Genomic DNA, 13,212 nt, shown 5'->3' with positions numbered 1-13,212 from the left:
TTTGAAAAAGAAGTAAAAAATAGAAAGCCCAAGGACTATAAAGATGAATTTGTATCTATATTTAACAATGTAATAGGTCTCTAATTTGTCCGATCAAATCTCAACATGCTTTGAGTATTCAAATGATGTTAACCCTCTGATATTCCAGTGTCTGTTTTAAGCTTATCAATAGCCCTAACACATGGGCTAATCCTTTATTGGCATTGAAATATGAAACATGAAGTATGTCACCCTCAAAGTACTGTACATGTCATGGTGAACTGTTTCGTCAGCCATATATTAAAGAATAGTTTTAAAGTTTTTTTTAAAGTTTGTTTTAAAACAAAACTGACAATCCCATATGGACATTGAAAGAATTGTTGGTTGCTTTAATTGTTCCTCCTCTACATACTGGCTTTAAATGTATCCTTCCTATAATACGATTCCAACAAGAGATAGGAAGCATCTTCTTGTTGCACGTACAACTATATTGTGAAGATCACTGGAAACTGTTCAGATCAAGTGCTTATGTTCTATAGTTATGGTCTATTTAGTGTAATTCTCCCTCTTTGTGTTTCCCCAGAGTTTCCCTGCTAAACGGGAGGTTGAGGAATATTAACACATAAAGGATATTCTGTGCTTTTCATGATCCTCAGTAAATGTGATCAGTTGACAGTTTCATTTCTTTAGGTTTTGCTACAAGAAAGAGAGATGGGTCAGTGGAGCTGCAGCATCTTTGTGTTTTTTTTCCTTTGTGGAGCTTTTCTCAGAAAAGCACATCCTGCTGTTATATCTGATGGGGGACTCATAGACTCTCAGAACCATCCTCTAATGGAAGATGATCACACCAACAGTAACAGCAGTGAAATTAGAAGTAAGTAACAAAGCGAATTCTGCTGAATATTTTACCATTACCTAACAATGTATTTACAACTAGGTGTGTCAGAGGAACTTTGAGCTCTGTAACACTTCATTTACAGGACACATTTCAAATACACTAGTGTTCACCCCTCTGTCTTTACACTTACAATACATATTTTTCCTGCTGTTTCCCCAGGTGCCGCCAATCCAGATGAGAGCCCAAAGACGCTGGAGTGGTCCTATCTGGCCGCAGCACTGGGCACACTCCTCACTATCTCACTCTTCATTGTGATGGCAGTCAAGTTTCGCCTCTTCCATCGCTTCCTGGCAAGCTACAGACACTCCCTGCTCCAAGAGGCCGACGGGGTCAGCCAGTACGGTCAAGAGGAGGGGTCTTTCCCCAACAGCGTGTCAGGTAGAATGGGAGAGATTGGAGGGACTATGAGTCGGCTGGATGAAGATGATGATGGCTTCATTGAGGATAACTATATTCAGGCCAGTGAGAAACACAGGGCAGAGAGAGGGAGAGAGGGAGAGGGGGAGGAGGAGATAGAGGACAGCGACGATGATCTTCAGTTCAGTATAGAGTGACTATATGAAGGGAGACCTCGTTAAAAACAGCTGGTTTACAACTAAGATGAAATGACACTATAGAGAGATCTTGATTTTAAGTTTAAAGCAATGGAACCCAACATTTTTGCCTTGTGACAATTTAAAATGAAGCAGTGTCCACTTGCAACCCATAATCACAGCTTGTACTGTTCTAAGAACTGTGAGCGGTTCCACCAAAGAGTGAGTTCCAACCAAAAACTCTCATATTATATCATTTAAATAATCGTTAGAGGTCAGAATAGGAAAAGTTATATATGTAGATATCACAAGAAAGAAGCCAAACTTTAAAGAAAAGTAAAAAAGAAACAAATTATTTATAGTATCTCCTGTTCCAATTAATAATTGGAAAGATTATCTTGTGACCCCTAGCTTGGGAACCACTGAAAGTGAACAGTAGATGTATGATAGATGTGAAAACCAGATGAACCACAGCTTTAATAACGATCAGACTTGAGTTCAAAATGAGCAGATTTAAATGGTATGATATGATAAAAGTAATAACAAAAATGTATAAACATCGTATAAACAGAAGCACACAGAATTTTTTGAAAAAAATGTTACTGCTTGTCGCTGAGTTCATTTGAGTATAGTATAGTAGCTGTGAAGGAACAAGTAAAGATTATCAGCACAATGGATTATAGTGTGCAGTGACCACACTTTGCTGATATCATGTTTGCCTATATATTGTATATCTTGCCCTTTGTTGTTTTGGCTTCTTACCCAAAGAAGATCTGGTAAGTCGAAATGTTGCCTGTCACACCATCTCTATATTTTCCTTTTATGCAGAGAAGAAATTGTTCCCATTAAAGCTAAAATTGTAATATTTTAAATTAATGTATTGTGTGTATATCCATCCATAAGTCGACACATTTGCACACTGAGGTTGAAGTTGCTGTTCATACGCTGTTAATGAGAAATTTTGATTTCTGATACCTGTCGATTGCTTGTGTAAAGTAACAACATGACACTCCGTCGTCTTTGTTGTGGGTCTGAATATGCAGAAAGTTACAGATGTCAGCTTAAAAGTATACAACGTGTGTGAGAGGCAGGAACTTCAATGTATTCATGCAAGATAGAAAAAAGCAATTTGAACACATTTGCATGTATAGTCTGAAATCATTTTATTTGAACATGAAATTCATGAATAAATTCATTCTGATTGAAATTACATCATCAGTCATTGCCCGCCTGGTTCTTTGAGTCCGTGCTACAGAACTCACAAAACACATCCAACACAGTAATGCTTTGATTTGATGCGAACACTTACTGAGTGTATTTTCAATCATAATTACTCAGTTGTATTAAAAATTGTGCACTCAGACAGTAAAAATGGGGGAAAATCTGTGCTTATCAAATTATTGAGCCATTGTTGACAACAGTCTGTTGCTCTGGTACAAATAATGTGCAAGTATTCTTTTGATGATGTTCAGTAGTTGTCAGTTTTAGGATAATGGCAACACAAAGACAGAAAAAAAGAGCTGTAATGTCTTAAATGGGGTACTGACAATACTGCACATTTTCCCCTAAATTCCTCCTCTTTGCTATTTTTTCTTTGTTTTCCTTTAACACCTATATATACTTGACAAATTATGCAATCATCCTTTCACAGACTCTCTTTTCTGAGTGTTTTTGCCCATTTAGCCCATTCAGATCAGGTTGGTCCTGCTCGAGGACGTCTCTCTCCTGGCTTGGCTCATCTGTCCTCCTGAGACAGTGAACAACAGCCTCCTGGCTCTGTTCATTCTCATCATCCTTCTCCTCCTCTGCTCCCTTTGCCTCTTAAGGTAGTCCAGCACACTATAGCCCACTACAGCTAGCGCCATGCCGGTCCCAGCAGTCATCAGCACCAGACCAGACACCAACATTTCCCTGCTGTCATGACCTTTGCTGCCAATTGTGGCCACACAGAGCAGCACTGTCCCACAGAGCATCACTGCCAACCCCACGGCAAGAATCAGCGCCGGGTCAGCCCTCCCGCCACTCTTCAGCTGGTTGATCCGACGACGGCTGTGCACACAGTTCATGTCCTGGATGGCAGAGCTCAGGAGCTGCTTGAGCAGAACAGCGAGGGCTAAGAGGCAGAGGGTGGTGCCCACCCCGAGTCGCCACTCCCCGGACAGGCTCGTGGTGGTGGAGAGGAGGCCCACGCCGCCAAGGCCCAGCCCCAGTATGAGGGCAACTGAGGCACAGTAACACAGCAAGGAGCGACGCGGCTCTCTGAACCACCACAGCTCCACCTGGTCTTCAAGGATACGTCTCTGCATCAAGGTGGGCTCCAGGTAGAGACTTGGGGACCGACGCACTGTGTGGTAGAAGGTCTGCATCTCAGTCATGGTAGGTCAGCCAGCCCAGACTGACCTTGTAAGATTTTGCAGAATTTGGTTTGATGATCAGAAAACAGCACTGTATCTGGATTCAAACTTTGGTGCTCAATAGAATAATCTTTAAAAAGATCATATTTACAGTTACTTCTCTGTTTCGCACAACTATGCTGACTATTACCTGGAGAAACATCCTGTGCTTCATCTCAACTTCTGTGAAAACAATTACTCACTTTCTATTGAATGCGTGTCGTGTTGTTGTCCATCCATCTGAATCCCATCAGACAACCTTAGTCAAATAGTCATTACAATAGTTAGTTTGTAAAATCCCACAGCTGGTACTGTTGTTTCATTCTGTAGAAGAGATGATGTCTGCCTTAATTAAAAATAATCCAGCTTGTAATTTTCAGTTTGTTGTTGGGATCAACTCTTCTTAGTATAGATGGTAGAAGTATCCTGACTTCAAGCTGAAGGCAGAAAAGCAGCGAGGATCCAACGGTACATAAGCAGGGACCCCCACAGTGTAAAAATCCCTGGCAGGGTTTTGTGTACGCAGCTCATCCAAATAGTTTCTCACCAAGCCTCACCACAGTGGCTGTAATGGTGTCACAGATCAATAATCAGTGCCTTCGTCAAGTTTTCTACCACAGTGCCAGGCAGACCCCCCCCCCCCCCCATCACACGGGACCACCATCTTGTCTGGTTAACTGGGAGAGCGACGGGTAACAATAGCAGTGTTGGATCATGGTTTCGACAGAGATCGGAGACATTGTCCACCATGCCCCCACACAGACAATGGGCCGACATATGAACACAATGACTGTGTTGCAGAAGGCGGGTGGTGGTGTGTGTGTGGGACATGGAGGGGTGTCGCACTGGTGTTGTGGATGGCTGAGTGATGTCAGCATGTACTGATAATGGTGTTTCTGTGATCCCAAGGATACGTCATTCACACACTGAGCTGAGCGTCTTAGATTGGCCGGAGTGAACGGTGCATCTCCTCAGGGAAACACACAGTGACCCAGGCCTGCTCATCCGTGGCTTCCAGTAACACACCTTCCAACGCTAAAAATATTTCTTCAAAACTAAACATTAGTTTGAGATTTTGGGAAATGCACTTGTTCACTGAGAAGATCTGGACCAAGCAGATATTGTGGCTGAATGGTGTTTGTATATATACATATATATATCAATATATATATATGTATATATTCTCCTGCACATGCAAACTCTATCAATTAATCCAGATGAATTCATTGGTTAAAAATAAAACACATTTAACTGCCTGTATTGTTCTTTATCTGACAAGAATCATAGCCAGTTTGTTAGTGAGTCTGTGTCTGCTGGATATGGAAGTAAGCAAGTGTTTGCTAACATGTTGGCCTTATCAGCTTTAAAAGGTGATAAGTCATGTGGTATTTACAGCTCTGCTGCCTCAGTTATATCCAGTTTGAAGTTCTGCTGCCGCAGTATAATTTCAGCTACAGACATCATTTAAACCTTCAATGGGTTACAATATTTGTAACTTGTATTAGGGTTTTTGATATCTTTCACCATTTTTGAATGATTACAGTTTAAGTTTGATGCCTCTTTTCGGTCCTTTTCTGAGTTTATGATTGTGTATTGTGCTCCTTGCGAGTGTGTCACATGACTTCTGTTGTCAGCCACTGCTCCTCCTCTGCTGTTTCGTTTTTTCATTTGATGTCTTCAACCCTAGTTGCTCCCACAACTTTCTCTTTTCATATACAATTTATACATCAGAACGTAGACAAATGTTTTCCTCTTTCACACAATATAACTATTTATGCAAAAGGACTTACAGTTTTTGAATTTTCTGCCTTAAAGCAACAAGGGAGCCCTTCAACTGCCCCATTGATTCTAATGTTATTATCACGGTAAAATTTCACTAATACAACCTATATTTTTGGAGTTTTGGCGTCTTGTTTGACAGGCAATCATTTCTTTATATAACAACAATCTCACAATCAATGCAAAGCATTTTTCTTTCTGCATTTTGTCATTTAGCTTTTCCAAAGCAAAGCTGTTCAGCCCCCTTCTTTTTAAGGCAACACATTTCAGCTAGGTTTTAAGTGCAAAGCAGTGTCGTTCATCTGTCTGCTTTTCCTGCAAAGCATTTTTCTTTCTACATTTTGAGGCAGTTGATTTCAAATTTCAGCTTTGGCAGTATATCAGTTCAATGTATTTCAGCTCTCAGCTTCTTTTGATAACACACTTGAGCTTCCAACTCTGCCAATAATACATTTCAGCTTCCAGTTTCGTTTTTGTTTTTTTGTTTTTGTCAGATACACGGTACATGCGAGCTTACAGATTTCACATTCATTTCAGATCACAGCTATTTCAAGCATTGCTTTTCAATTTATTTCTGCTGTCAGCATTCACATTCATTTTCTACAGAAAATGCATTTTCTAGTAACATTTTCCACAGAATCAGGGCATTTGAGAAGATGGTACACTTCGGTTTAGGTTTGTATTTAATCAGTTGTCTTCTATAGGCACAACTGTTGTTCAGTAGCCCCAGATTTAGAATGTTTTTGACAGCTTGTGAATACATTTGTAATTGATAGCAGCCAACATTTGGCATGTTGGCGTCTAGTAAATGGCTGCATTTATAGTCCATTTATCCAAAGTGCTTTCCATTTTGTCTCCCTTATGCCTCCATCTGGAACTCTTGTTGAACCCCGAGACTCTAGTAACAAGTCATACAAAATGACAAAGTAGAACCTCGGGAGCATGTTCACACTGATGTATGGTGCTGGTCCCATTGCCATCTAACTTTGTTTTCCTATTTTAGATCAAACTTAACAATTTGCATTGCAACATTACCAATGATGAGTTGATCCTTAGCCTCCTTGGAAATCTCTTATGGACCAGCCAGGCCCCTCACCAAAGGAGTAGTGGGACAGGGACACAAAATGCACTCCCTCCCCCTAGTGGACGACATTATTAGGCATACAATTCAGCCTTTGAATCTATGGTATATGAACGTTTAACTCAACTGAATTGAAACAAATGTCAAAAAGTCTTACATGTATTTAAAATGTTTATTTGTTATCATGAGAAAAAGAAACCTGATGAGGATAGACAAGAGGATAAGACAAGAAGAAGAAGGAACAAATGACAGGATAGATACTGTAGATGGATAAATCTTGTAACTTTACTGCACTAATAAGTAGAGACAGTTGCAGGTGGCTCTACCAGGGCTTTTGGTCTTGTTTTCTCAATGCTACAATATACAGTTTCTATTTGTTATAAATACTGACCTTGTACAAAATTCGTGGAAGCAATTAGCCCAGAAATCAAGCAAAATACAACAATATTTGTAGTAATGACCGTGACAGGTTATTATGTATTTGGCATCTTTCTGAACAGCTGGTTAATGTGTACGTCTGTCTGTTTCTTAGGCTTGTGACATAACATAATCTGTCACTTGCATGTGGCACTCTGGGAAAGACTCCAGAATACAACAGGCTCTGAAAAAAACAGAACAGGATGTAGAAAATTGACGGACAAATGGATTAAGAGATGTGTGAATAAATGACATATTATGAATTAATGAGCACGAAATACATCATTTTGCTTTTGATTAATTACTTTACGAAAGGCGAGTACAATTCTGGTATGATATGAAGAGTGCAGTCCACATGGGTTTGGACAGTTTTTTCATTCAATATCATGTCCTACTGTCCACTGTCCACAAGTTAGGACTTTTATAATTCCTACAGCACACCCTTAAACCTCCTTCAAGTTGAAAGGCGGGACTTTAACCTCATAGTCACTGGGTCATTTTAAAGAAACTGAATATAGAGCCACATCTACAGAAAATGTCAAAACTGTTTTGGGAAAAACAGTATTTTCTATTCTCTATAGACTCTATTCATTTAAATATGGAGGGTTTGTATAAAATGTATAATTTCTTGGTAGGTTCATAAATGCAACTGCTCCATTTACTGTAATAATACCTCAACAGCACGGTTATGCACAACTTCTGTGTTCCTGTGCAAAATGTGTGATGACGTTGTTGCCGAGGATCGACCTGTAGAGGGCAGCAGTCTCCAGATGTGGACAGCAGCCTGCTGGATGCCCATACAATAATAAGAACAGTACATGGTCGCAGGCGCAGTGGGGCAAGTACTCTTTTACTTAAGTTACAGTGTAAAAATACTCAGTTCCAAGTAGAGTCCTGCATTCAAAATCTTACTGATAGAAATATGAGCATCTAAATGTACTTAGTAAAAGTATTAAATATGCAGAAAACTGGCCCCTTTCAGTGTTATTATAGATTTTATTTATGGCTCATACTGATGCATTAATGTGTAATTTTCATTTTGCTGTTTGTTGTTGTTGTTAAGGTGGAGTTAATTTTAATGACAGTTGGCAGTTGAGTGGTTCAATCTATAATGATACACTTTATTTTATGAGCTTTGCATGACTGCAAAGTAACTAGTAACTGTATCTGTCCAATCAAAACCAAAAAACGTCCCTCGGAAAGGATTTGGAGCTGAAGCACAACAAAGCAGACAGTCGCCGCCAGTGGATGTTCCCTCCATGCACTCGCCGTAGCATCGCCACCGGTCTCCCGTCTGCTGCCCCAGTCAATCCCATTCAAAACTCCAAACGCTCTGGCACCGACAGCAGCGTAGACGGGCCCTTCTCCGCTAGCATGAGCCACATTTACTGTCTCTCTTCCCACTGCCCCCTTCCCCCCGATCTCCCCTCTTCTAATTCTTTCCCTTGTCCTGAGCACAAGCACGAATGGCCCCTGTTGCTTCTCGGCTGGAATGGTCTGTTGTCCGGCCCGTTCCTTGCCACTTTGTTTGTTTCCCATTTTCAGAGTGTAGAAACACCTGAATTTTTTAGGTTTATTGGATTGGAATCGCTGACTCTACCATAAAATAAACCGATCTTCTGTTATGGTTAGATGAGGGTAGGGGGCTGTATGAGTGCTGGGCAGAGACACGGCCTCCACAAACCTGCAGCAGTATGTGGTTCACAGTCTTGCAAACTGGTGTCCAAGCATGTGCAACAGAGAGATTTTGTGTGAACAGTTTGTCATTCTGGCCCAGCACTCCAGCAGCTGACTTCACTGACAGGTGCAACATCAGCCGAAGAGGATGAACTAATCTCACAGCTGCAGACCACTGGGTTAGACAAACAGGGCTTGTGACCAGAGCATCGTTGATCCGGTTTCCCTCCACCAGCTGGTGAAAGGTGGGAGGAATCATTGAGCAAATGTGTCTTTTTCATCTCTTTCAGCAGCTGTTGAGGTGTTCTTGGGAAAGGTACTTAAACCTAATTGCTTCAGTGCTCAGAGGCTATCAGTGTATAGCTAAACTGTAACTGAGCCATGAAACCTGTTGATGCCAGCTACTGCAGCCGTGTGAATGTGGAGCAGAGAGAGGAAAAAAAATAGGATGCATGCTTAGCAAATGTCCCCTAAAGGTTGATTAGATAAGAAATGTGGCCAGAGTAGAACTCACACTTTTTACTGAAATGCACTTCACATGCAAGAGTAACTGCAGATTTCCATGATCGCCGTGACTGTATGGGAGGATGATGGAAGCCGCTGCTGAATCCACAATGTTGAGAAAATGTGGCAGAAAATGTTGGTTCTGCTGCCAGTTTTTCAGGCTGCTGACAAAACGGGACACACTATGCAAACACAGGCAAACCTTACCAATCCCGAATTTTTAGTCTTCCCTACAACTTCTTCCCAAAATTATGAACTCCTGCACGGATGTAGTTTAAACCAGCTGTCACTCTGGCAGAGACAGACATCTAAAGATGTGTCTTGAAGTGACTTTATTTCAGTAACAGAAATGATAATTCTGAGTGATCTGGAATGAGCGCTACAGCAGTGTTATCTGCAGGATAATAAAAAAGTGTTTTACAGTACACATCTGAAGGTTATCCATTTGTGGGGAAATTATTAGGCAGTTCTCAAAATGCATGACAACCATACGAATAACCTCCTCAACAGTTGTTACGTGGAAAATATTGGGTAGTGAGTAATTATGGATGTGAAAACTTTCATATCTAGTTATGCTAGCAGTGTGACTTCAGAGATGGCTGTGTCGGTTGTTTGCCACTACTTTCTTCCAGACTGAAATACAGTATCTCAGCAAGTCTACGATGGATTGCAATGAAAACAGACATTCATGGTCCCCAGAGGATGAACCCTGCTGACCGTGGTGATTCCCTGACTTTTCCTCTAGCGCCACTATGAAGTTCGCATTTGTTGTTTTGAGTGATGCTTTGAAAACTACGGGGAGGATTGCCATGAAAATTGGCACAGACACTCATGTTCCCATCGGGATGAATTTTAAGAACTTTGTTGATCCCCTGACTTTTCACTAAGAACCATAATCAGGTCAAAATTTTTAACTATGGTGTATGACCAAATACCTTCAAAATAATGACATTCTAATCAGCCTCAACTGCACTTTATGTTTAGTGCTAATTAGCAAATGTAAGCATGCAAAAGCGATAAACATAGCATACACCTGCTAAACATTAGCATGTAAGCATTGTTATTGTGAGCTTGTTAGCATTCTGATGTTAGCATTTAGCTCAAAGTACAACTGTGCAAAGATCGCTACAACTTCATGAAGCTGCTAGCATGGCTGTAGATTCTTGGTCTTGTTATTTAGCTTTTTAATTGAAATAACTATGTGTTAAGAATGCAAAATCTGCTGTGTACTATTTCTATATTTCAGTTGCTTGACAATGTCTCTCTCTCTGAGATGTACCTTTTCTCCTGCTTAATCCTTGGTGTGCTCAAAGCATTGTCATTTTTCATGATAGCAAATTGATTGTAAACTCAATCCAGTCCGTGTTATCTCTGATGGGTTTGAATCAGATTAAACCAAAAACATTTCTTGTGCTACATCAATATCGCTTTCGCTTTTACTCCAGCAAGCCATATGGGCCCGAACGATAACACATACTGTACTTAACATCCTATAATTGCCCTATGAGGTACCAAACCCAAAGTGTGTAAGCTAAGAGCAGCTTGTTACATAGTGAGCCTATATTGCATTATGGGGATCACAGACCTTAAGAAGATTGAAATTAAAGCTAAAAAGTCATTACTTTGTGATTCATAAGTCATTTGCCTCACAGCTTGCAGAGTTTTTCAGATATTTAAAGCGTTGTTTGTGTTGGGATGTTTTCCTGTATGACTAAACACCCTGGTCACGCCTCATAATCAGAATTTGTTGTGGGTAGGTCTGGAACGAGCTAATATCACATTGGCTGATATTGCTAACGCAATCATTTTCAGACAGTAATTCTTGTAACAGATTTGAACACCTGTTCAACAACAACTGCGTTTTTTCCTTTGACTCTGCTCCGGCTGCCTCATTCTTGCTGGATGGGTTGCTGTGCAACCATGACAACAGTCCCCAGCTACAGTACCATGATTTTCTCCTCGTTGCCATGACTTTATCGGCTGTGAATACAATTGTATGGACAAATACGTGCATGTGTGTGCCAGTGTCTGTGTGTATTTACTATATGTTGCGGTTGGGAGGGGGATTAAGCTATCCTTCAGCTTATCGCCATTAAAATGACTGATTATGCTGTCAGCAATGCTCCTGGCCTACATTTGAAAGACAGCCTCTTTCGCACTGGCTGGGAGCCACTAGACCTTGTAAATACAACTAATGCACTTTTTTTTGCAGACAAGTATTACCTCATTGTGTTTAGTAAGAGCAATAACACTACAGTTTGGTTATGAAAGAGGTACAGGGAGGCTTTTCCTGTTTCTGCTTCTGAGAAACTGTATAGCCTGCGGTTCACCTTAGCATTCGAATAATTTGCATATAGATGAGAATCATATCACATTATCGCTTAAGGGGTATATTAATAATGGGGCTGTTAAAAAGGATACTGTGCAAGAAACTTCTGCAGATGCTGAAACAGTGTCTTCTCTCCGTCAGCTACACCATATTTCTTTGTTTTTGTTGTCCATATTTTGAGGGATTTAAGGAGATCCAGTGCCACATTCCTGAGTTGGCCTCTAGGCTAGCCACTTTACAAAGCATTTCTAAATTACTCCCCCAAAACTGAGCACAAAAGCACCACAGGGACACAAAATTGCTTGACACGCTGAACTCTTCCTATCTGCTCCTGCTAGTCCCCACCACTGTACCACGATTACCTGTCTGTCATGTTGTCATGTGTCTAGCCAGGCAGCTGCACCAGAGGACAGCTCAAACAACTTATTGGTTTGCTGTTCAAAGGGGACTGAAGGTCTCTGATAGTGTTACCTTTGTAATGTTAAGTTGATATAACTTACGTATTTACCAAATAATTATAACTTCCCAGACCCCACTAGAACAAGTTTTCAGGCTGATGTTGGAGGTACACAGTAGTTTGCGCCAATGATAGAGATAGAAATATTAAAGGAATATCATAGTCCCGTCTCCATTACTATGATAAACGAAGAGCATTTAATGTTACTGTAAGGCCTGACTACTATTGCTTGGGGCGGGAGGTAGAGCGGGTCGTTCCCTAATTGGAAGGTTGGTGGGCTGATTCCTGGCTCCTACAGTGTCCTCCTCCGCATGTTGAAGTGTCCTCTGGCAAGGTACTGAAGCCCAAACTGCCCCTGATGGCTGTGCCGTCAGTGTGTGTGAGTGTGTGTATGAATGACATGTATTTGTGTGTGAAAGGCATGAAGTGTAAAGCGCTTTGAGCGGTTGATAAGACTAGAACAGTGCTATATAAGTACAGTCCATTTACCATATTCAGTATAAGCAGCAGAAAGAAAAAAAATTGGTATTTTTGGGTTTGTTTTCAGTCATCAACCTACAAGTAAATACCACAAAATAAAATTTTTATCACATATGATAATGTAATGTATTTTATTTCGTATGTATCATTATGTTTGCCTTTTTAATCAATACCACTTTATGAACGTAACAAGGAGAACACAGGCTTGAAGTACACCAAACAGGTGTTTATTCTTAAGGCCCTTTGTCCATAGTCCTTTGTCCAAGTCTCTGGGTCCACCCACACAGGTGCTTTCACTTGTGTTGCCTGATTAGAAATCTTCTCAAGACTGTGTGGGCGTAAAAAGTTCCGAAGAGGTCTACATAGTGGGCCACTGCTGGTTTTGTGGCATGTTTTAGGGTGGCACAAATTAAGCCACTGCCACTGTTAGAGGTTCGCACACTTTGCCGACATGACGTAATTCCGCTGCAACCTGACAGTACTGCAGGTCTAAGCAGCCAGAGTCACAGAAAACACACCTGTGTGGCTGTGCAGGGTCTTTAATAAATCCAAACATTTCTGGTGAACTATGAGGTAGGTTTTGCAATAACCAAAATGTAGTGTAATATAGACAATTTCTTACTATTTAAAGCTGACTTTTTATTAATATATGAAGATTTCATATATTTTAAGGCGGACAGTTGTT

The 13,212-nt window shown here is 40.7% G+C and overlaps 2 protein-coding genes across 2 annotated transcripts; one reads left to right on the top strand and one right to left on the bottom strand.

Moving 5' to 3' along the window:
• The first annotated feature begins 900 nt into the window (after positions 1-900).
• LOC120798934 (type III endosome membrane protein TEMP-like) lies at positions 901-2,511 on the top strand. The gene is made up of 2 exons (XM_040143727.1): positions 901-916; positions 1,037-2,511. Exons 1-2 carry the CDS (start codon positions 901-903, stop codon positions 1,429-1,431), a joined length of 411 nt encoding a protein of 136 aa, XP_039999661.1. The 3' UTR covers positions 1,432-2,511.
• A 587-nt stretch (positions 2,512-3,098) lies between these two features.
• Positions 3,099-3,785, bottom strand: LOC120799371 (transmembrane protein 125-like). The gene has a single exon (XM_040144494.1). It carries the CDS (start codon positions 3,783-3,785, stop codon positions 3,099-3,101), a length of 687 nt encoding a protein of 228 aa, XP_040000428.1.
• Between the last annotated feature and the right edge of the window lie 9,427 nt (positions 3,786-13,212).

The sequence above is a fragment of the Xiphias gladius genome, chromosome 14 (assembly GCF_016859285.1).
Source record: "Xiphias gladius isolate SHS-SW01 ecotype Sanya breed wild chromosome 14, ASM1685928v1, whole genome shotgun sequence".
Lineage (NCBI taxonomy): Eukaryota > Metazoa > Chordata > Actinopteri > Istiophoriformes > Xiphiidae > Xiphias > Xiphias gladius.
The sequence above is the reverse complement of the archived record's forward strand: the minus strand, read 5'-3'. Positions and strand labels throughout refer to the sequence as shown.